This window comes from Mobula hypostoma, chromosome 19 (genome assembly GCF_963921235.1).
Source record: "Mobula hypostoma chromosome 19, sMobHyp1.1, whole genome shotgun sequence".
Taxonomy (NCBI): Eukaryota; Metazoa; Chordata; class Chondrichthyes; order Myliobatiformes; family Myliobatidae; genus Mobula; species Mobula hypostoma.
This window is the reverse complement of record NC_086115.1, coordinates 40,728,812-40,753,951: the sequence shown is the minus strand read 5'-3', so window position 1 is coordinate 40,753,951 and position 25,140 is coordinate 40,728,812. Positions and strand designations below refer to the sequence as shown.

Below are 25,140 nucleotides of genomic sequence, written 5' to 3'. Positions count from 1 at the left end.
AGAGATTTGAAAGTGGGAGGGGGAGATCCAAAATGATAGGAGAAGACAGGAGGGGGAGGGATGGAGCCAAGAGCTGGACAGGTGATTGGCAAAAGGGATATGAGAGGATCATTTGATCATTGGATTTTGATTGTTTCAATCAAGAGAATTCTTTTTCTCAGCTTTTGACTGTGATAGTAACAGTGCGAGTTTATTTACCATCATCTTTCTTGTCTCAAGTGTTGCCTTATTCTTGCTGGTCCACCAAGCTCACCGTGCTAAGGTGAATTATGCTCTAATACAGCAACCATGCAGTATTAAAATCTTCATCCCTTTTTAAAATATTCAACTGATGGTGATGCTGCCTTCGTGTACCTAAACTTAAAGTCTGAATTCCATACATAAATTAATCTTCTTCTTTCCACCTTTACGATACTTGTAACCCAGCTCTCAAAACAAGCTTTTGCCCTTTATGTTTGGTAATGATGCTGTGAAGCATCTTTAGATATTCTGCTATGTTAGAGGTATTTTATAACCGCAGGTTGTTGTTATATGGCCATGGAATCAAGAGTATACTAAAATAAAGAAGAGCATAGAAACATAGAAAATAGGTGCAGGAGTAGGCCATTCGGTCCTTCGAGCCTGCACCGCCATTTATTATGATCATGGCTGATCATCCAACTCAGAACCCCGCCCCAGCCTTCCCTCCATACCCCCTGACCCCTGTAGCCACAAGAGCCATATCTAACTCCTTCTTAAACATAGCCAATGAACTGGCCTCAACAGTTTCCTGTGGCAGAGAATTCCACAGATTCACCACTCTCTGTGTGAAGAAGTTTTTCCTAATCTCGGTCCTAAAAGGCTTCCCCTCTATCCTCAAACTGTGACCCCTCGTTCTGGACTTCCCCAACATCGGGAACAATCTTCCTGCATCTAGCCTGTCCAATCCCTTTAGGATCTTATACGTTTCAATCAGATCCCCCCTCAATCTTCTAAATTCCAACGAGTACAAGCCCAGTTCATCCAGTCTTTCTTCATATGAAAGTCCTGCCATCCCAGGAATCAATCTGGTGAACCTTCTTTGTACTCCCTCTATGGCAAAGATGTCTTTCCTCAGATTAGGGGACCAAAACTGCACACAATACTCCAGGTGTGGTCTCACCAAGGCCTTGTACAACTGCAGTAGTACCTCCCTGCTCCTGTACTCGAATCCTCTCGCTATAAATGCCAGCATACCATTCGCCTTATTCACCGCCTGCTGTACCTGCATGCCCACTTTCAATGACTGGTGTATAGATCCTCTGACAGGGTGGAAAATTGTAGGAGGAGTTCAAGGAATTGCTAGATTCTGTATGATACAGTGAATAATAAATGTACAGTGTGATATTGAATTATCCTGAGTGGTCTTGGGTCATTTATTATTTTATGTTTAAAGACTATGTGCAGCATTTGAAATGATAATGAAACCATAAATCAGTTTGATGGCTTATGTTCTATCTTGAGTGAAATAACAGCCATATTGATTCCTGGATCTGCACGACTATGAAGGATATGTAAGCTTGTGGCTCTGTCTACCTGTTTAGCAGAGCCACTTCAGTTTACACATTACTCCTTGTTAAACCTTAAAATTTTTCATTCAGATCGCTTCAGAATAAAAATAACAAGAACTCGGGTTAGAATTGCAGCTGGTATGGTCAATGGTTTTATGTCTTCTCTCTTGGCTCCTACTGGGAAGGCGCAGAAAGTTTTTATCTGCAAGATGATTGATTACATGCTTATTTTTAAAGCTTCATACATAGTAAATTAATTTTTTATGGTCAGAGTGCTTTTTAGAAAAGCACTAGCTGTCTTGATTGTCAAAAGCAACCTGAATGACAAGGTTATCACTATATCTTATCTTCTTTTTCTGTATACACAGTGAGCTGATCCTGTCAAACATTGATGTAACTGCTTCAGGAGAGTGGGAGTGCTTTATCACCACCTCCCGTGGAAACAGCTCTAAGAAGGTAGAGATCGTGGCGCTGGAAATTGCTGCACCATACTGTTCGGCAGAGAGGATCACCAACAATAAAGGGGACTTTAGGTAAATGACACCATGAAATACCCTACACATTGTAAAGCAAAATGAATTAAAAAGTTGATTTCTCTGTCTTCATGGGTATGGTCTGGCAGAACAAATATAACCCTGATGTAGTGGAAAACTGGCAGCTTTAGTTCCAATTTGTACAAATCTTCAACTCACAGCATGTATTAATCAACAATGGCATGATCTTGCAAAATTTCACTTTTACGTGCTTGAAGATCAACTAACACTTACCAATCTGAGGTTAAGAAGTTTCAAAGCAAGAATTTGAGAGAAATTACATCAAAGTTTATTGCTTAGAACTTGTATTTACTAGAATTAGGTGGCTTGGTAGTAAGTGTAATGCTTTTACAGCACCAGTGACCTGGGTTCAAGTCCCGGCATTGTTTGTAAGGAGTCTGTATGTTCTTCTGCATGGGTTTCCTCTGGGTGCTCTGGATTGCTCCCACCTTCACCTCAAGACATATGGGTTTGTAGGTTAATTGGTCGCATTGGTGTAATTGGGCAGTGTGGGCTCGTTGGGCTGAAAAGGACCAGTTACCATGCAGTATCTCTAAATAAAAAAAGGGAATCAGTGTTATTTCCATATCAGGAATTACTACAAATTTCGCAAAATTGACACTGAAAGATTGTGTTGAAGGTAAATCTTTGATGCAGATAGAGGATTATCTTACTTGCAAGAAGCAGTGAAGTGGGATAAGAGAGTCATTCTCAGTTTAGCAACCAGTGACCAGTGGAATGCTGCAAGGATCAGAGCTGGAACAACAGCTTTTCATAGAATATATTAATAATTAGGAAAAGGAAGCTAATTTGGTGTAGTGAAAAGTGGCGGGGGGGGTGGACTAACTGGGTAAAGGATATAGACATTTTACAGAGAGCTGGTAATAGGATAAGTAAATGTCAAAATGATACCTAACTGTGCATAATGTGAGAAAATGTAAAGTTATTGACTTTGGAAGGATGAATAGTAAAACAGATTACATGTATTGCTTAAATGGAGAATTACTGCAATAAATCTGCAGCACTAATGGATGTGCGGATCCTTGCAAGTGAAACACAGAAAGATGGTGGAGACACAAGAGACTGTAGATGGTAGAATTGGCAGCAAAAAAAAAAGTTTCTGGAGGAACACAGAGTTGGGCAGCATCTGCAAAGGGGACTGGAAAGTTCCCCAGTTCTTCAATCCACAAAACTTGGTGCATAGACACAGCAGCTATACGAATAGAATGCTAGCTTTCATTTAACGGGATTGGAAAATAAAACTGGGAAGTCTTGCTGTAATTATACAAGGCAGTAGTTAACCTGCAACTACAGCTTTTGTTCTCTTCTTTATGAAGGTACAATCATACTGAAGGCAGTTCATAAAAGGTTCACTGGTATATTCCCATTAAGGGATGGATTGTCTAATAAGGAATAGTTGAACAGATTTGGGCAGTGGGGTGGAGATATATCTCTTCCAAAGGAGGTGTAAGGCAGTCCTTCCCTCCACTAGCCCGCAGGTCATCCTTGGGCAAAGTGTAGCACCAGATCAGGGTCGCGTGAAGCTATGGAAGCAGGTCGAATGAGCAGCTGGTGTCCTGGTTATATGACCACTGATGCCAGGCAGACAATCTCTGAAGGGTATTGATAATGGCTGGGATCATATGTCTTGTAAAGACACTGCCCAGAGGAAGGCAATGGAAAACCACTTCTGTAGAAAAATTTCCCAAGAGCAGTCATGGTCATGGAAAGACAGTGATCACCCACATTATAGGTCATGGCACCGAGCGAACAGACGATGAACAGGTTGGGTCTATACTTACTGGAGTTCAGAAGAATGCAAGGTGATCTTAATGAAACAGGATTATTAGGAATCTTAACAGGATAAATGCTGCAAGGCTGTTTCCCTTCATGGGAGAATCAAGAACCATATGACATAATCTCAAAACAAGGGAATACCTATTTAAAAAATGAGATGGGGAAGAATTCCTTACTCCAGAAAACTGTCAAGAGTGATTTCCTTGAATATTTTCAAAGCTGTGATTAATTTTGAATCAGTACTTGAGAAAAGCTGAATGAACCATGATCTTGTCGAAGCTTAAGTACCTGTGAGCCCTGATCTTCTTCCTATTTCTTATGTCCTTATGGGACATCCATTTGTGGTATACTCCCTTTAAGAAACATTAAAACCTCAGGATAATCAGGCCAGCAGCAGCAAAAGGAAGTAGGTCAGAGCTGTTGAAATATTGTCTCACTGGGAGTCTCAGGTCATCAGATGATTAAAAAGCCATCTGGTTCACTAATCTTCTCCAGGAGAAGCTGTCTCACATCCTATCTGGTCTGGTTTACATGATTTCAGACTCCTGAATGTGATTAACACCTAACTGCCTTCTGCAAGCAACTCATTTGGACTGTAGATATTCAATTGAGTGGCTCATGACTGCCAACTTGAGAACATCCTGGCATCTGCTGCTAGCCTTCCCAGCAACACCCAAATACCAAAGGCTAAATCAAAGAAAAAATGTAATGATTTGTGAATGCAGCAATGAAATCACGGACATGATGGCCTTATTTTTGAAGTGGGGTTTTTTAATTTTAAATTGTGTTCCAGGATCGCGGACAACATTTTTGCACATCCTTAAAAGCCTTAAGAAAATCATGGTGAGCCAAAGTCTTAAAACACTGCAACCCTCTTGGTGAAGGTTCTCCCAAAGTGTTCTTAGTAGGAAGTTCCATGATTACATTTCTGAATCAGAGCAGTGTATCGGAATTTCATTCCTTGTTAGACAATCACTCCATTGCTGGGAATGTGACAGTGAACCTTCTCTGAACTACATTTTGTGTCTTTTCTTAATTAAGAGGTCCAAAACGCTATTTGAGGGCTAACTGGTGCCTCATATCAGAACAACTAGGAAGGGAACCTGCAGGTGCATCATGCACCTACTGGCCTTGATGGGAGACTTCGGTGATGTGGGGGTGCTATCAAAGTAGCTTCTGTGGGTAGTGTTGTACATTTTGTGGCTAGTACACTCTATCCACTAGTTGCAGAAGCATTAAATGCTTAGGATTGTTAAGGTGTAGCATTGTTAATTTTCTCATAGTTTAACTTGCCTATGGTTGCTTGTGTTTTTATATAATCACATACTGTATATTCATGTATTTTTTTCAATGAAGTTTCCAGCCGTTATAGTGCAGTTGCTTCTGTATTTTTCTAGAAACTTCTTGGGTTTCAGTAACAGGTATCACGCTACTTAAATCTGGCTATTTTATAGGTTCATAGTTATCACTGTAATATATTGTGATATCTAGTCCGAGTATGAGATGACTACAACTGCTTTTTTCCTTTGTTTTCTTTTTCTTGTTCATTTCCTGCTCTTGCAACACCTAATAAAATTGCCATAAGCAGCAAGTTTTATGTTTCATTCTTGGTTTCTGAAGAACCTTTGGATTGCAAAGGGGAGATTTCACCCACTGAACCAAGACTGACACCTGACCATGTGTTCCGGCAGTTATAAACTCAAACAGTGATTTTCAAATGCCTTTGCTCTAGCCAGCCAAACTAGACTGCTTTATCACTCATGGTGATGAGGTGTGATTGAAATGTCTTGTGTCATCTACAATCAGCTTCACTGAAGTATATTATCCTTTCACCAGCCAAGGTCCAGGGACTGTGGAAGCAATGCATTGCAGAATTGCAGGGGGAAGATAGGTAATATTTAATGGTGATTTGTGGTCATATATGTATATTAACAGTTTGATTTATACATTTGATGTGGAGTATTCATTTTCTGCTTATTTTTATTTTTGTTTTCTGGCCAAGAAAATATTGTGATGACTAACAACAGATAGGAAGTAAAAATTGTGGCATTTTGTTGTGACTCTGATCAAAGTCATTAGAGGAACACTGAACCGGGTGATATAGAAGTGTTTATTCAGCACAGTAGGCAGGCATTCTTCTGGAGATCCTCTCAGCAGAGTCTCCTAAACTCAAAATTCCCTGTAAGTTTTTATACCCTTAAGATCAAAGGTAACAGTAGATGACTCAAAATTTGCAACAATGTTCCTTACGTCAATAATTTGGATTGACAAATGGTTCCTTTGAGATACATAGTTATAGTGGAAGCACATTGTAATTGATAAAACTCGTCTGAAGATTCAAACGCTTTTGTTGGGAGAAACTAATCTACTTAGATATTCTAAAAACTTACGATGACAGAAAGCCAGATGCCCAACTATTGATAGATCAATTGTTTGATGTTCTATGTGTTAATATCAGTTTGGTCTGCAAGCTTTCTTGAACTTGTTCACAATGGTGCAATGTACTTAAACCCATAGTTGTCTGGATTGATGGAGGGTAATTAACACAACCCCATTGTATTAATGTTTGGATGATGCATATGCAGGCATCTCATGGTGACCATTTTGCCAAGGTGTGCTTTTAACTTCAATTTACTGCTTGCAGTTTACAGTTTACATTATGAACTGAAGATTGGTTCTTGCTTGAATTAATATTTGCTATATTCACAAAACTCCTACATACACCCTAACCAGTTAATGAATGGGGAATTATGGTCACAGAAAGATATGGGGCGGAAATAGATACCCCATACCAAAAAGTGTCTGTGCTGTCTCCTCCTTTCCACTCTATTGTCCTCCTCGTTTAGGACCCTACAACCAGCTGTGGCACTGCAGTCTAAGTGTTGATGGCAGGAAAGACTAATGCACAAGGTAGGCAAAATTAACACTGCTAGGTTACCAGACTGTGCTCTGCATGTTTTACAATGTTGTTACATACCATGTTGATCTTCAGTAGTGCTATGTCTGCTGGCTGAAATATATTTCTAAGTTGATGTGCTATCCTTAGTGAAAAATACAAAGATCACAAGTACAGTGAACAAAGGAGCAGGATAGCTTTAGACTTCCAAAGGAAATAGCTGGGCTTGCAATAGCCAGCTGCTTATCATTTGGCCAGAAAAACAAAGGAAGAAAATATATTGGATTCAATTCCAAAGAGTTCGCAAGAATAGGGAATAAATCTTTGAAGATGTCAAGGGTGGCAGCTTAAGTAAGTAAAATGGATTCTGTGCTTAAGGCATTAGTAAATATGTTATGATAAAGCTGGATTAAATGCTACATCAACTACAGTTGGAGCATTGAGTCCAGTTCTGAACATCATCCTTTAGGAATGATGTGTGGAGAGAGAACAGAAAATCATTACAAGAATGACTCTAGGCATGTCTGGAGAAGCTGAGCTTGTTTTCCTGAGTGCACAGAAGGTTTAGATGAGATGACATTAATTCCTGAGATAATGAGTTTCCAGTAGCGAATAGTTAGAGAGATTGATTCCATTGGAAGAAGGATTGAGAACCAAATGGGTTCAAATTTTAGGATATTGATTGAAGAACATAAGGCAATGTGAGGAGAATCATTTTTATGCAACAAGTGATTAGTGGCTGGAATGCATTGTCCAAGAAGATGTTGGAGGGAGATTCAATCATGTCTTTCAAAAGAGAATCGTATCAGTACTTGAAGGAAATCCTGGCTGTGGGTAAAATTACAGCAAATGAGTCTTGATCTTGCAGAGAATCAGCATGAATTTGAAAGGCAAAAGATTTCTGTGCAGTTAATATTCAACAATTCAAAGTGAAGTGTGCATGATCAAACACATCCTGCAATACCAGAAAGTCTTCAGTGCTCCCAGTGTTGCATGTTCACTCTGGCAACACCTCTGTGGCCAGGGAAAATAAAATGGGGGCATCACTCTTTGAAAGAGTATGTCAGTGAATTCTCTAATGCAATACTGAATGAGAAAGTACAAGATCTTGCTAATATATTCTGCTATAGCCAGCGGGCACTTACTGTCAATGTATTCATTACCTGGTGATCTTGACAGCTCCTGGTAAAGCAGTCTTTCTCCTGCTCCAAGTTTGGAGTTTGCTAAAATTTGACAACCTTCCAAAGCTTTTCTCTCAATAGAGTACTGGTCATAAAGATTTTTTTTCCATATTTCAGATAACATGTTGCATATTACGTCATCAAATGACTCAACACCTTCATTCATTTTACATTGTGCCGTTCCTTGTTTTTGCAGTCAAGTTTTAAACATATGGCCATTCCAAGCTTAGTATGTCCTTTAGAGGTTTGTCACTGTCCTCCCCAAAGTTCAATGCACTTGCAATTTAGAACAATTTGCAAGCTTTCATTACTCATTTCTGTAGATAATCGTTCTCAGATTCCATTTGTTGATGTTAAATTAAAATGAAGTTGTTTAATCACTTACACTGTAAGTTTGTAACATATTTATACAATACAATACTGTCACAGAAAAGTTTTATAAAAGACGGAGGGAGCAGTTAACAGTAGGAATAAGTAAATTTTTAAAAAGATCTAATTAAAACCATTATTCTGGATATCGTACAGAAAATGACAGTTATAGGCAACTTACTGGAAGTTAAGCTAATTTTAACAACAGGAAACTATACTGCAAAACACTCAAAAATCTCAGCATAAGTACTCACCTGATAATTGTGAAATTACTTGAAAAATCTGATACACAACAACAAATTTAATCTTCTTTCTTTATATTAAAAAAATCATCATGAATTATCAAAGAAGAAAAGCCACAAGAAGAAAAAACTAAATAAGTGAAATAAATCAGGAAATGTTGTCAAATGAATGGCCTGAAAATATCTAAGAAAAGTTACAATAACTGAGACAAAGAGTTGGAAAGGATTTCCAGAAGTTGTGATTTTAAATTTGGCTACTGTGTTATAAATTTAACTTAAAAACTTACGTTACTGGATAAAAATAAAACTATTGCCAGAAGGATGCAGTCCAATCTTCTTGAAAGCATTCTTAACAACAGAGCAGATGTGAGAGCTTCAGCTGAGGCGGAAGGAGATAATGAAACAAGGATATCAATCAATTAAAATTAGAGGTGGGACTGGTTAAGATGATCACTGAGAGACATAGTGTATTTTGAAGAAGCATGAAAGGAAAGTAAGCATACATTTCAGTCAGTACAATGAAGGAAAATGTTTATGCTTGAGACTGATGCTTTGATAGAAGCTGATGTTATAGTATTGGGCAATGCATAATATTTCTTAGGCTAGCTAATGTTTCAACGGTCAATGATGTGAAATAGGAACAGCTTGATAAAGAAATCAACATTTGTAAACACTTGCATTAATGCAAGTTGGGATGCCGCACTAACCACAGCAGTACATTAGAGCAATTCGAGGTGGAAAGTAAGCAGCGATAAATATAATATAGTGCAAGAATAAGACAATGAATGACTGTGAATTATATTAAAAGGGGGGTATTTTCACACATCTGAATGTAGACAAGTGTTGCAATAAATCAGAATGATTTTGAAATTATTTTGGATCCTGGGCAACTTAAGCAACAGTTTTCTTGAGAAATTCTTACATTTAATTACAGTGACCCATGATTTTCCAGTAGTATGTTTAAAAATTAAGAAACAGGCATAAGAATAACTTGCAAATAAATACAAGTGATCAGTCATTTTTGTTTGATTTTAGGTGGTGTAATGTTCACTCCAAATTCACCTAAAATAGCTTGAGGAAAATAGTAAACAGTAACATCTGGCAATAAACTTTTGCTAGTAAAATAGAATATAATTGCTTTTACCAAATCTACTGTGGCAATGCCCTGTGATTATTTTAACTTAACAAGAATAATGAGTTGGCAGAATTGCCATGCCATCAGTGACCTACCCATTACTGTCATTAAATTTATAAATTGCAGTTCCATAAATGTTTGTATACTGTATAACCTATTGCTATCATTATAAATGGAACAAAGGGAAAAAAGCAATACACATAAAAGTTGCTGGTGAACGCAGCAGGCCAGGCAGCATCTCTAGGAAGAGGTACAGTCGACGTTTTGGTCCAAGACCCTTCGTCAGGACTAACTGAAAGAAGAGCTAGTAAGAGATTTGAAAGTGGGAGGGGGATGGGAGATCCAAAATGATAGAAGACAGGAGGGAGAGGGATGGAGCCAAGAGCTGAACAGTTGATTGGCAAAAAGGATATGAGAGGATCATGGGACATGAGGCCTAGGGAGAAAGGAAAGGGGAGGGGGGAACCCCAGAGGATGGGCAAGGAGTATAGTGAGAGGGACAGAGGGAGAAAAAGAATAGAGAGAGAGAGAGAATATATATATATATATAATAGATGAATAACAGATGGGGTACGAGGGGGAGGTGGGGCATTAACGGATTTAGAGAAGTCAATGTTCATGCCATCAGGTTGGAGGCTACCCAGGTGGAATATAAGGTGTTGTTCCTCCAACCTGAGTGTGGCTTCATCTTGACAGTAGAGGAGGCCATGTATAGACATATCAGAATGGGAACGGGACGTGGAATTAAAATTTGTGGCCACTGGGAGATCCTGCTTTCTCTGGCGGACAGAGCGTAGGTGTTCAGCAAAATGGTCTCCCAGTCTGCGTCGGGTCTCACCAATATATAGAAGGCCGCATCGGGAGCACCGGACACAGTATATCACCCCAGCCGACTCACAGGTGAAGTGTCGCCTCACCTGGAAGGACTGTCTGGGGCCCTGAATGGTGGTAAGGGAGGAAGTGTAAGGGCATGTGTAGCACTTGTTCTGCTTACAAGGATAAGTGCTGGGTGGGAGATCGGTGGGGAGGGATTGGGGGGACAAATGGACAAGGGAGTTCCTCCCTCACTACCATTCAGGCCTACGCGACTCCCTGACAGTCCATCCAGGTGAGGCGACACTTCACCTGTGAGTCGGCTGGGGTGATATACTGCGTCCGGTGCTCCCGATGCGGCCTTCTGTATATTGGCGAGACCCGACGCAGACTGGGAGACCGCTTTGCTGAACACTTACGCTCTGTCCGCCAGAGAAAGCAGGATCTCCCAGTGGCCACACATTTTAATTCCACGTCCCATTCCCATTCTGATATGTCTATTCACGGCCTCCTCTACTGTCAAGATGAAGCCACACTTAGGTTGGAGGAACAACACCTTATATTCCGTCTGGGTAGCCTCCAACCTGATGGCATGAACATTGACTTCTCTAACTTCTGTTAATGCCCCACCTCCCCCTCGTACCCCATCTGTTATTTATTTATTATATATATATTCTTTCTCTCTCTATCCTTTTTCTCCCTCTATCCCCCTCACTATACTCCTTGCCCATCCTCTGGGGTTCCCCCTCCCCCTTTCTTTCTCCCTAGGCCTCCTGTTCCATGATCCTCTCATCCCTTTTGCTAATCAACTGTCCAGTTCTTAGCTCCATCCCTTCCCCTCCTGTCTTCTCCTATCATTTTGGATCTCCCCCTCCCACTTTCAAATCTCTTACTATCTCTTCTTTCAGTTAGTCCTGATGAAGGATCTCAGCCCGAAACGTCAACTGTACCTCTTCCTAGCGATGCTGCCAGGCCTGCTGCATTCACCAGCAACTTTTATGTGTGTTGGTTGAAATTCCAGCATCTGCAGATTTCCTCGTGTTTGCAAAGGGGAAAGAGGATGGTTTAATTCCCAATGTGGGAGATGGGTATTTTCTCTCGTTTCTGACAGCCCATCTGCTGGAGATGCCTTATCCATTAGCATATTAATTCCAGGTTTTCGAACCAATCACACATAGCAAGCACGATAATATAACATAAAATAACAAGCAAGCATGTTAATGGATTAATTTTACCTTGGGTGTTTAAAGACAGATTGGGAAACAATACAGTACATCCCGCTATCATCAGCCTGATCTCATGTCCAACACGCACGCCACTCTTCCTACTAATCTCCCTCCTGGTAACACATTTTGAAGTATATGACGATAACATCCTATCTTCATCGACTTCTGGTATGGCTGCAATAAACCAATGGATAAGTAATAATTTCCTAAAACTAAATTTTAAGATAAAACTGATACACTTTTGGTTGGTTCCAAAGTCAAAAAAGATAAACTTCTTGATAAACTTGGGAACATGGCTCCACTCATAAAATCAGAAGTGTTATCCTTGATGCAGATCTGAATTTTAAATCCCACATAAGGAAAATGACCAGAGCAGCATTTTAACACTTCATAAATATTGCAAGGTAACTTCTGCTTTTGTCTCGTAATGATGCTGAAAAATTAAAGTTCAAAGCTCCAAGTAAAATTTATTATCAGAATACATATATGTCAGTACATACAACCCTGAGATTCTTTTTCTTCGGGCATACTTAGCAAATCTATAGAACAGTAACTGTAGACAATAGACAACAAGCTGTGCAAATGCAGCTATGAATAAATAGCAATAAATAATGAGCATGAAATAACAAGATAAAAGAATCCTTATAAATGAGTGTAGTCATCACCTTTCAAGAGCCTGACGATTGAGGGGTAGTAACTGTATTTGAACCTGGTGTTGTGAGTCCTGGGTCACTTGTACCCTTTTTCTGATGGCAACTACATGAAAAAAAGCATGGCCTGGGTGGTGAGGATCTTTGCTGATGAATGCTGCTTTTCTACGGCAACGTTTCATGTAGATGTACTCAGTGGTTGGGGTGGTAAGGAGGGGTGGTGTTTACCTGTGATGTACTGGTCAGAATCCACTATCTTTTGTGGGATTTTCTGCATAAAGGCATTGGAGTTCCCATACCAGGCCACACTGCGGCCGGTCAGCACACTTTCCACCACACATCTATCGAAGTTTGCCAGGGTTTTCAATGATATGCCAAATCTCCACAGTCTCCTGAGGAAGTAGAGGCACTGTCACACTTTCTTCGCAATTATATTTATTTGATGAGTCCGGGACAGGCCCTTTAATATAGTGACACCTAGAAATTTAAAGCTACTGTCCCTCTCCACCTATGATCCCCCAATGATTACTGCCTCATGGACCTCTGGTTTCCCTCTCCTGAAGTCTACAATCAGTTCCTTGGTCTTATTGACATTGAGTGAGAGGTTGTTGTCATTACACCACTCAGCCAAATTTTCCATCTCCCTTCTATATTCTGATTCATCACCACATTTGATACAGTCTGCAACAGTGGTGTTATCAGCAAGCTTGTATATGGTGTTGGCTATTACTTCATGCCTTTATATCAAATAGACTAGGTTACTTCAATGCACTTTTTACTGGCCATCCAAAGCAATCTGCTGACAACTTCAACTCATTCAGAATGCTGTTGCTAGACTTTTAACTAAAACCAGAATCAGGGAACTTATCACTCCTGTCCAAGCTACCCTGCGTTGGTTTCCTGTATCTTTTAGAATTGATTTTAAAGTTCTCTTACTTGTTTTTAAAGCCCTCAATGGTGTTGTTCTGGAGTACATTACATAATAGTTTTTATTTTATAATCCCGCTCAAGCTCACAGGCCTTCTTCCATCGGTCTCTTAAATTTAAACTATCTCCCTCAGAAGATAATTGGCACGTCAGCTTTTTACAACTTCAATACTTAGAGCTATAAGGGATGTAGACTCAGTTGTCACCTTTAAATGCCAGCTCAAAACTTATATTTTTAACCTTGCTTTTAACTAACATCTTTTTGTTTTTTATTTTCTTGTTTATTTTTATTTTTAATATTTTATTTTATTTTCATGTCTGCACTTTTTCCCATGATAAAGCACTTTGAACTACATCATCTGTATGAAAAGTGCTTTATAAATAAGTTATTATTATTATTATTGTCGTTAACACCCCATGCTCCCGTTCACTGATCTCCTCCTTGACCTCTGATCCCTCAGCAGTCAATGATCTGACCTAATCTTCAAAGAACCAGCTCCATTTTGATAGAAATCACATTTATGCACAGGATCAAAAGCAGCTGCAGAAGGGTATAAATCTAGTCAGCTACATCTTGGGTACTAGCCTACAAAGTAGCCAGGACATCTTCAGGGAGCGGTGTCTCAGAAAGGCAGCGTCCATTATTAAGGACCTCCAGCACCCAGGGCATGCCCTTTTCTCACTGTTACCATCAGGTAGGAGATACAGAAGCCTGAAGGCACACACTCAGGGATTCAGGAATAGCTTCTTCCCCTCTGCCATCCGATTCCTAAATGGACATTGAATCTTTGGACGTTACCTCACTTTTTAAAAAATATACAATATTTCTGTTTTTGCACATTTTTTAATCTATTCAGTATATGCTTGATTTACTTGTTTATTATTAGTATTTTTATTTTCTTTATTTTTTTTCTCTCTGCTAGATTATGAATTGCATTGAACTGCTGCTGCCAAGTTAACAAATTTCACGTCACATGCTGGTGATAATAAACCTGATTCTGATTCTGATTCCTCTCTCTCTCTCTCTCACTCCTCTGCTACCACCTTCCTGGGCCTCTGTTCTCTGTATTCCACTTTCAACTCTTAATTCCTAGAGCTGGACCTTTGACTAACCTGTTTTAGCATAACGCCTACCCGATAAAGCATTTGTTCAGTGGTGCCCATCCTTATGGCTCCCAGTCAATTCTAATGTCTTCCCTTGCATAAGTCTGCAATCTTTGTTGCTGCATTTTAGATCCATGGCAGACCACAGCAATTCCTAGCATCATAATATATTTGATAATGAAAAGCTCCCCAAGAACTGTCGAATACTGTCGCTCCTGCAGCTTGTATAATAACATTTTCGTTCGAGGTATAGCTTGGACTGCAACACTTCTGCATCTCATTAGTTTTGTCTCCTCACTGAAAGATTTCTGTTGGTTGCCTTCCTTAATGAGCCTACCCCCAAACTACACTTTGAAGTGTTGAAGGTTAATATAATCATTAGCATCTTCTTAGGCAAATTTCACATTCCTGGAGAAAAATCCTTCAATGGTTAAAAATAATAATTCTACATTAATGAAGCAGATTTGCTTTTAAATGGGAGGCAAACTTCAGACTACTCTGGATGTGCATGTTGGCACTTGAATGTAGTGTATCACCTCCTTATCTGAGGGAATCGGTGACTGCCTGCTCATTGTGACTGGCTTCATAGGTGGTGAAATTGATGTACCCAGCAACCCTTGTGAAAGTGCAGACAAGGCCACTTTGCTGAGCACCTAAAATGGTTACGAACCATTTTAGTTCCCCTTCCCATTTTTACATCAACATATCTGTCCTCCACCTTCTCCACTGTCTCAACACAAACTGAGGAACAGCACCTTATATTTCACCTAGGTAGTTTAAAATTCAACAACATGAACATTTCTATCATCTTTGTTATCCACCTATCACCTCCCTACCTTTGTTGCTATTTCTATTTTTCCCTCCCCTATTTGCTTAATTATCATTCTGGATCCATGCATTGTTTGCCAGGCCTTGCTCCAACCCTTCATCTCCTTCTACTGGCTGTCTCCCCACTGTCTTTCAGTCCAGATGAAAGGTCTCAACACAAAATGTCCACTGTCAATTCCCCTTCTGTGCCTGACCTGCAGGGTTCATCTTGCATCTTGCCTGTTGCTCCTCAAAAAACGAGCGTTGCCTGTCTGATCTACATATCCTGCAGATATCTCTGGTAGAAATGTCCAATGATCATGAAGCATGAAGAAACAACGGTTGCGTTTGTGTTGGGAACCAGAGGCTGGGCATGTCAGTTGGTTCCGGCAGACAGCAGGGATCATTTGAGCACATTGCGGAGATCTGCCACCACTTGGAGTGATAGACTGAGGCTCTCGAGGCACTGCTGCTCTGACATCTTGTGGAAATTATCTAAGAATCCAAAATACAGCATTCTCCGCAATCATAGGCCACCAACCTTGCTGCCTGTAAGCAGCAAAACTTAGACAACATTTAATGATGGACGATTGAATATTTGCACTGTAAAAATACCAGGCAGAGACAATCTTCTACAGGTGAAAATTTAACCACCTACTATTGGCATTCAGTGGTATTCAGTGCTGAATATCCCACAGTCCTTTTGACGACGGTCTCAACTAGATCAGTCAAATAAATACATGACTGAAAGTTAGATACACGGCAGTGAGTGGCTCATCTACTGACACTCCAAGATATTTCCACTGTTCTCAAGGCACAGGTCAGGAACATGACGGAGTCTTTCCAGTTGCCAGGAAGAAAAGGGCAGTAGGGTCATGGGAGCACCACCACATGCAGGTTGCTCTCCTTGTCAAACACCATACTGAACTGGAAAATTAACACTGGCACTACATCATCACTGGTCTAAATCTTGCAGCCCCTTGTCAAAACAGCACTGTAGAAGTATTTTCACCAGAAGGACTGCAGAGGTTTACAAAAGTGACTCAATGCCATTTTCTCTTAGGGAAGATCAAGTTTGGCAATAAATACTGCCCTTGCCAGTGATACTCTGATCAGAAATATCCCTGTTGCTGGCTGCCTGTAGTACTCAGCTTATGTCCCGTATGGAACACTCTGGGGAGACTTGCTCAATGCAGCAAGGAAGTAGGCTGTCTCAAACATACAAAACAAAACAAGAAAGTTTGCGTTAACACACCCAAAATTTCCTCTAGAGTTTGTTATGGAAAGAACCAACAAAACAACTTGAAACAAAAGCTTTTAACTTTAGAGCATCTATCAAGGGAGCAGCTGTTTAGCCTGCCTTCTCACCTTCATCATCATCATCCTCTCAGCCCACGCTCAATACTGCTCACCTCTTTTTCACCAGTATATTTCACATACTGCATCATGAAACTCTTGTGCTCCATGTTTGTTGGCCTTAACGTGTGATGAACATGCTTACTTTGGGAAGGGGGAGTTCACAATCTTTGCTCAACAGGATTAAGCTGAATCTAGAATTCAACAGATTTATGTTGCATTTCCCACCTATTGCCCATTTCAACAGCTGTAACCCTCCTCACCACTCACTATAAAACCCCAACACTGTCAGGGGTACCTCTGGAGAGAATAAGGTATAGGAGTATAATTAGGCCATTTGGCCCTTCGAGTCTGCTCCGCCATTTCATCATTGCTGATCCAATTTTCCTCTCAGCCCCAATTTCTTGCCTTCTCCCCATATCCCTTCATGCCCTGACCAATCAAGAATCGATCATTCTCTGCCTTAAATATACATAAATACCTGGCTTCCACAGCTGCTTGTGGCAAAGAATGCTACAGATTCTCCACCCTCTGTCTAAAGAAATTCCTCCTCATCTCCGTTCTAAAAGGACAACCCTGTATTCTGAGTCTGTGCCCTCTAATCTTAGATTCTTTCACCATAGGAAACATCCTGTCCGCATCCATTCTATCAAGGCCTTTAACCATTTGATAGGTTCAATGAAGTCACCTTCATAGATAAAGTTGACACATGTTAGATTAAAATGCATTAAAAATACATTAATGTGATGGGGCAAGATGTGCATACAGTAAAGTTGCACCAAGATGATCTCTGAATCATAGATAATGCAGACTGCTGGGTGTTCTGTAGGGAAGATTGTGTCCAGTTACCTATCATTCCACTGCTGTCTGTAAGGAGTTTGCATATTTTCCCCATGACTGTGTGGGTTTCATTGGGTGTTCCGCTTTCCTCCCACAGTCCAAAGACATACTGGTTGGTAGGTTAATTGGTTGTTGTAAATCGTCCCGTGATTAGGCCACGGTTCAATCGGGAGGTTGCTGGGCAGTATGGCTTTAAGCGTGGGAAGGGCCTACTCTGCACAGTATATCAAGAAATGTAAGAAAAATAGAAATAAATAATTGTGGGCTACAAGCATGCACCAGTGGGTATGGGAGTAGGCAGCATCAAATCACTGATGACTGACTGAGAGCTGCTCTGCACCCTAGCCTGCTGAGTTCCCCCAGCATTTTGTGTCACTCTGGTTGAGAGACTGTTTTCAGAGGTGTCATAGCTTTGGCAGCAAGATGATTCAGAGGCCACTCACACCCCAAAGTGAATAGGCAACACCAATTCAAACAGCAAGCAGATGGTTGTACACAACAGTTACAAGCAGCAGCAGGAATGACCTGCCTACAGGAAGCATTGAGTCCAAGGCAACGGCAGTATTTGAGAAAGGAAAAATTGAAAACAGCACGCCATCAAATTTAAAGGTTTATTTCAGAAACCAGAATGGAAATATGGCCAACATACTTAATGTCCGTTTGAAGAATAAAAATCTTCAATCAGCCATAAGTACAAGCGACCTAAATTAGATCACGAGCAAATATTGGCTGGAGGGGTTCTGAACAATAGTTCCAAAAATGTGAGGTGATGCAATAACAGGGCATAACTTATATGTTCCAACTGAGTTGTCACTCTTCTAAATTCTATTGGATGTAAGCACAGTTTATTCAACCCTTTTTTCATAACGCTCTCTACTCCAGTAATAATCTAGTAAGTGATTTCTGAACTGCTTTTGGTGTACTAACATTGTTCCTTAAATAAGGAGACAAGAATATGAATGGCTAGTATTGGGGAAAAAGCATGCATGGTGATGGAAACTATATGTCATTAGTGAGATCATTTTAAAAGCAATATTGATCAAGCAATGGTAGCAATTGAAGTAACATTCTGCATTCCACAGTTCCCAAGGAGATATTGGATTGTGCAGAATTAAGTACTTGGCACAGGCCAATAAATTGAAATTAGGTTTAAGCAGAGTTGTCATTCTGTGAGTTGGCCAGTTGTTAGCGTGGAGAGTTCAGGCTTTGGCGCATAGAGGCTTTGGAGAGCAGTGGCGGAGGCTGTAGGTAGATTCTTCCATTTTTTTTCTTTCTTACTGCGCAGTTGGATGAGTGGGGGTGCCAGGCAGGATAGTTGAATGCTCCTCTTGCATAATATGGGAAGGCATGGAGGCCTCCAGTATCCCTGATGACTGCACCTGTAAGAAGTGCATTCAACTGCAACTTCCTTCAGACCACGTTGAGAAATTGGAGCTGGAGTTGGATGATTTCCAGATCATTTGGGAGGCTGAAGGGTTGATCAACAGGACATACAGAGAGGTAGTTACAGCCCAGGTGCAGGACACAGGTAACTGGTTGTCCTTCAGGGCAATGAAAGGGGAGAGGCAGCCAGTGTAGAGAACCTTTGTGGCTGTTCCCCTTCAGATATAACAACAGGTCTACTGCTTTGCATACTATGGGGTGGGGGGAAGGACAGCGATCTAGCAGCAGTGAGATCTCTGGCACTGAGTCTGGCTCTGTGTTTCAGAAAGGAAATGGAGAGAAGAGGTGAGCTGTGGTCACAGTGCTTTCATTTGCTAGAGGGATAGACAATAGGTTCTGTGGACAAGAATGAGAATCCCAGCTGGTATGTTACCTCCCGAGTGCCAGGGTTGGGGACATCTCACATCGAGTCCACTACATTATTAAGTGGGAGGGTAGGCAGCCAGAGCTGCCAGCGGGATCGATTTCTACATTTAACAGAGATTTGGATAGGTACATGGATGGAAGAGGTATGGAGAGCTATGATTCAGGTGCAGGTCAATGGGACTAGACAGATTAACAGTACGCCGAAGGGCCTGTTTCTGTGCTGTAGTGTTCTATGACTCTATATAACAAGACTGATATATTGTACTAGATTCTACAGAGCAGAAATCTCTTATGCAGTGTAGAAGAGGAATCTATTACCCCCTTTTATAGTGGGTTACAACTAGCTGGGATATCATGTTTCACCTTAAAAGTTATTTATCCTTTCATACAGATGCCATATCAAAGAGTTCCCTTTCCTCTATTCCCAACTCCCACACATCTTCTGAAGCTGATAAATGCAAGCAATGACTTGTCAAACTGCAGAACTATTTAACAATAATATTAAAACTTAATAATTTAAATATTACCCTGCTATACTCAAAATTTATATGTGGAATTATTAAATCTTGTCAATTTGCGAACATTGTAAAGGATACATTAAAAAGCATATGTTCTACATTACACCCAGCAAAGTTATTTAAGAAATCTGCTCGATAATACAGTAGTTATCCAAGCGTTAGTAAGATACACCTTTTCCCATTTATTTTATTACCTTCATATTTTTGCAGGTGGCCTCGAACACTGGCAGGTATCACAGCATACTATACTTGCAATCAGTACCCATTTGTTTCTGTACCATATTATGGAGACCATCGACAGGGGAAAGCCTGGCGCAAATGTGACAGGACTGGTCAATGGACGGAAGGGAATTACACTGAGTGTGCGTATGCAAATGAAGTTACACGAATCCTTCATCGATTCAGCCAGGTAACGAACTTGTCGTCTTAGCCCAATATTGAAATGGACATTTTTATTGAATTAGCAGGTATAATACACATAAAATTTGAATTGCCATTTATGAACGTCCATATTTTTTACAAAGCTGATGCTAAGGCCCTACAAGGAAAGCTAGTTCTTTGTTGGGAGAGTGGTAACTTGGATCCAAAATTGGCCCAGTAGCAGGAACATAGAACATAGAAATCTACAGCACATTACATCCCCTTCGGCCCACAATGTTGTGCTAACCATGTAACCTACTCTAGAAACTGCCTAGAATTTTCCTACCATATGGTCCTCTATTTTTCTACGTTCCATGTACCTATCTAAGAGTCTCTTAAAAGACCTATTGATTCTGCCTCTACCACTGTTACTGGCAGTACATTCCACGCACCCACCACTCGCTGTGTGAAAACCTCTGACATCTCCCTTGTACTTACTTCCAAGCACCTTAAAACCATGCCCCCTCATGTTAGCCATTTCAGCCCTGGAAAAAAGCCTCTGGCTATCCACACAATCAATGCCCCTCATCATCTTATACACCTCTATCAGTTCACTTCTCATTCTCTGTCGCTGCAAGGAGAAAAGGCAAATTTCACTCTACCTATTCTCATAAGGCATGCTCTCCAATCCAGGCAACATCCTTGTAAATCTCCTCTTCACTCTCTCTATAGTATCCACATCCTTGCTGTACTGAGGTGACCAGAAGTGAACACAGTACTCCAAGTTTGGTTTAACTAATCAAAAGGTAATGGTTAGTAAGTGATTTTGTAGCTGGAAGAGTGTCACAAGTACAATTCGACCAAACTCAGTCTATTGGCCTTTGTTATATGTTAATGTTTTAGATTTAGTGTAGGTGGATGCTAAAATACTTTGCAGGTGATTCAAAAATTGGCTACGCAGTTAAAATTTGGGAGGAACAGTTTCAGACTGCAAGAAGATATAGATCTGGTCAGTTTGGCAGAAAAATTTTCACCGAGCACCTATGCTCTGTCCGCCAGAAGAAGTGGGATCTCCCAGTAGCCACCATTTTAATTCCACTTCCCATTCTGATAATGTCAATCCATGGCATTCTCTACTGTCATGATGAGGCCACACTCAGGTTGGAGGAGCAACATCTTATATTCCACCTGGGTAGCCTCCAACCTGATGGCATGAAATTCAATTTCTTGAACTTCCGGTAATGTCCCCCACCCCTTCACCATTCCCCATTCCCCATTGGCTTTTCCCTTTCTTCCCTTATCTCCTTGCCTGCCCATCACCTCCCTCTGGTGCTCCTCCCCCCACCCCCGCTTTTCTTTCTTCCATGGCCTTCTGTCCTCTCCCATCAGACTCCCCGTTCTCCAGCCCTGTATCTCTTTCACCAATCAAATTCCCAGCTTTTACTTCATCCCTCCCCCTCCTGGTTTCACCTCTCACCTCATATTTCTCCCTCCCCTCCCCTCCCCTCCCCCTCCTGGTTTCACCTATCACCTCATATTTCTCCCTCCCCTCCCCCCACCTTCAAATCGGCCTCCTCATCTTTTTTTTCCTCCAGTCCTGCTGAAGGGTCTCGGCCCGAAATGTCAAATGTACTCTTCTCCACAGATGCTGCCTGGCCTGCTGAGTTCCTCCAGCACTTTGTGTTTGTTGCTTGATTAATAGGTTAATTGGTTGTTGATTAGGCTAGGGATAATTGGGGATTGCAGGGTGGTGCAGCTCAAAGGGCCAATTCCATGCTGTACTGCAATAAATAAATAGTAAAGAAAGAAACATTTTGTCTGTGTCACCAAGGATATAGCAGAGATCTGAAACTCACTGAAAGAGTGTAGAGCCAGAAACCCTAGGTATAGTTATAAAGTACTTTGATGTGTATTTCAAAAGTTGTGACTTGGTGGCCTGACTTCAGTTGACACAGTGGGGCAAATGTCTGCTTCAGAAAGTACTGTGCAAAAGCCTTATGCACATATATATAGCGAGGGTGCCTAAGACTTTTGCATGGTACTGTACTAATTTTATCTATTGCACTGTACTGCTACCACAAAAACAAAATTTCATGACATATGTGAGTGATGATAAACCTGATTCTGATATGGGGTTGTATTGTGGACTGAGAGTGGGAAGGGAGCAGGAGGAAGGGAATCATGGTAGGGAAAAGGGGAAGGGAGGGGGAAGGGAGTGGGAAGCACCAGAGAGACATTCTGTAATGACCAACAAACCAATTGTTTGGAATCAAGTGACCTTCGTAAGTTCGTTCGTATATGGCCCAAGTGTGGGGAGAGAGAGAGAGACACTGAAGCGGGTTGATAGTTAGAACATAGAACATAGAAAACCTACAGCACAATACAGGCCCTTTGGCCCACAAAGCTGTGCCGAACATGTACTTAACTTAGAAATTCCCTTGGGTTACCCATAGCCTCTATTTTTCTAACCTCCATGTATCTATCCAGGAGTCTTTTAAAAGACCCTATCGTATTCGCCTCCACCACCGTCAGCCCATTCCATGCACTCACCACTCTCTGTGTAAAAAACTTACCCCTTCTGGCATTCAAAGGGAAAGATAGCCATGGAGGATGACTGGAGATTATTGTGGCCAACCTCTGCCCAAACCAATTGGGAGCTCCAGGACATGGGGTTGGAAGAGGCAAGGTAGCACAGTGTTGTCTCCAACTCCTGATTCACTCTCTTAGTCTGGCCATTGGATTGGGGGTGGAAACCAGACGAGAAGCTGGGCGTAGCTCGTACAAGAGGACAGAAAGCTTTCCAAAAGCGCGAAATGAACTGTGGTACATGATCAGACACTATGTCTTGAGGGAAGCCATGGAGCCTGAATACAAGCTTAACCATAAATGTGGCAGTCTTATGAGCCATTGGGAGCTTAGAGAGGGCAATGAAGCCTCAGAAAATCATTCCACAATGACCAAAATTGTAGTGTTTCCATGAGAAGGAGGCAGCCCAGTGATGAAATCCACTGAGAGGTTTGACCAGGGATGGTGGGGCACAGGCAGTGGATATAGCAGACCCGCAGGACGCTGGCATGATGTCTTGTTCTGAGCTCAGGTGGGACATCCTGGGATAGAGATGGCCACCAAAACTGTCTCTTTATAAACTCATTCCAACACTTTGGAGCGTAGTGCAGGGGCAAACTGCCAGTTGGGAAGTCCCCCACTGGGCCTGGGAACGACTGTTGGGCGGTCCTCACCTCCGCCTCTATTCACCAGAGCAGCAATACTTGAGCAAGGAAGAATGGGCTCTGGATCGGCATTGTCCTCAGATCCGTTGAACCGCCAGGAGAAAGCGTTGGCCATGGTATTTTTCCTGCTGGGACAATAGGTAAGGAAGAAGTTAAATCGTGTGAAGAAGAGAGCTCACTGGGCTTGACAAGAGTTGAGTGTCTTTGCACCCTGAATGTAGGAGAGGTTCTTGTGATCTATCCAGACCAAGAAAAGATGCTCTTCCCCCTCCAGAAGTGTCACCATTCCTAAGGGCCTCCACGACAGCCAGAAGTTCCCAGTTCCCAACATCGTAGTTCCTCTTGACTGGAGTCAAGCGACAGGAAAAAAAAGCACATGGATACAACTGGCTATCCGCAGACGAGCACTGAGAGAGGACAGCTCCAATGCCAACATCGGATGCATCCTCCTCGACAATGGCTATGGTCTGGGTGTTGCAGCATTGGAGCAGTGGTGAAACATCACTTTGACTCTGCAAATCCTTGGCTGGCACTGTCTGTCCAATAGAATCCCGTTTGGGCTTCCTGGTAAGTGCACTCATGGGAGTTGTGATAGAGCTAAAATTCTGGATGAAGCAGCGATAGAAGTCCACAAACCCCAGGAAGTGCCGTACCTGTTTGACTGTAGATGGTTTGGGCAACTCTCTTAACTGCCTGAACTTCACTATGGTCCATCTGACCATTGGATGGGTAAGAATATATCCCAAGAATTACACCTGGTCTTTATGGAACTCACCTTTGTCAAGCTTGCCGTGTAGGTTATTTTTGAGGAGCCATCTGAGAACCCTTTGGACATGCTGGACGTGTTCCTAATGAGAGCAGGAATAGATAAGGATGTCACCTAAATACACCAAAAAAAAAATGGTTCAGAATACCCCTGAGCACATTGTTAACTAAGCCCTAGAACACAGCCTGAAAAAGCCAGACCAAAGGGCATCACAAGGTACTCGTAGTGGCCATTAGATCTGTTGAAAGCTGTCTTCCGCTCATTCTCTTCTCTCATACAAACCAGCTTATAAGCATTGCACAGATCAATTTTGGAAAATATGGTTGCTCCCTGGAGATGTTTGAATGCAGACAGCAGCAGGAGAAAAGGGAATTGATTCTTCACAATGATATTGTTCAGGAGCCAATAATCGATGCAAGGACAGAACTTGCCTTCTTTCTTGCTCACAAAGAAGAAACCTGCTCCTGCTGGTGGAGTTGACGGACAGATAAACCCCATGGCCAATGCCTCCTTGATGTATTCCTCAAAGGCCACCGTTTCAGGATGAGAGAGGGAAAAGAGCTCACCCTGGGGAGGAATAGTTCCAGGTAGGAGGTCTATGGCCAGTGCGAAGGCAGGGAGGTGGCCTTCCTTTTACTGAAGACCTCAAGGAGATCAACATATTCAGCCAGAACCGCAGACAGGTTCAATAGTTTTCAATAGGTTCACATCCTTAGATGACATGGGAGGGTATTCATGGAATGGATCTTGAGCTGGACTCAAACTGGTAGACAGGCATACCAGTCCCCACTCTTGGAGTGTTTTAGGAGACCATGGATAATGTCAGGATAACCGGGGAGGCTGAGCGCCAGTGACAATTTGTGAATCAACCAGATAGAAGGAGAGTTCTTCACTATGGCTTCCTTCGAGCACAAGTTTGAGGGGTTCAGTGGAAAGGTGGATCTGGCTGGTGCCCAGAGGTTGACGGTCCAGGGCCTTGACATTGATCTTTTGTCTTAATTCCTGAGTCAGAACACCCCATCTTTGAGCTAGAGAGACGTCCCTGAGATTCC

General features: G+C 41.6%; 1 protein-coding gene across 2 annotated transcripts in view; it reads left to right on the top strand.

Moving 5' to 3' along the window:
* The window catches only part of LOC134358990 (adhesion G protein-coupled receptor A1), a 608,347-nt gene that overhangs the window by 288,906 nt on the left and 294,301 nt on the right, over positions 1-25,140 (top strand). For both annotated transcript variants that reach the window (XM_063071754.1, XM_063071753.1), the window contains exons 8-9: positions 1,898-2,062; positions 19,943-20,141. In XM_063071754.1, the coding sequence (XP_062927824.1) occupies positions 1,898-2,062; positions 19,943-20,141 (364 nt within the window). The remainder of the gene's footprint in view (positions 1-1,897; positions 2,063-19,942; positions 20,142-25,140) is intronic.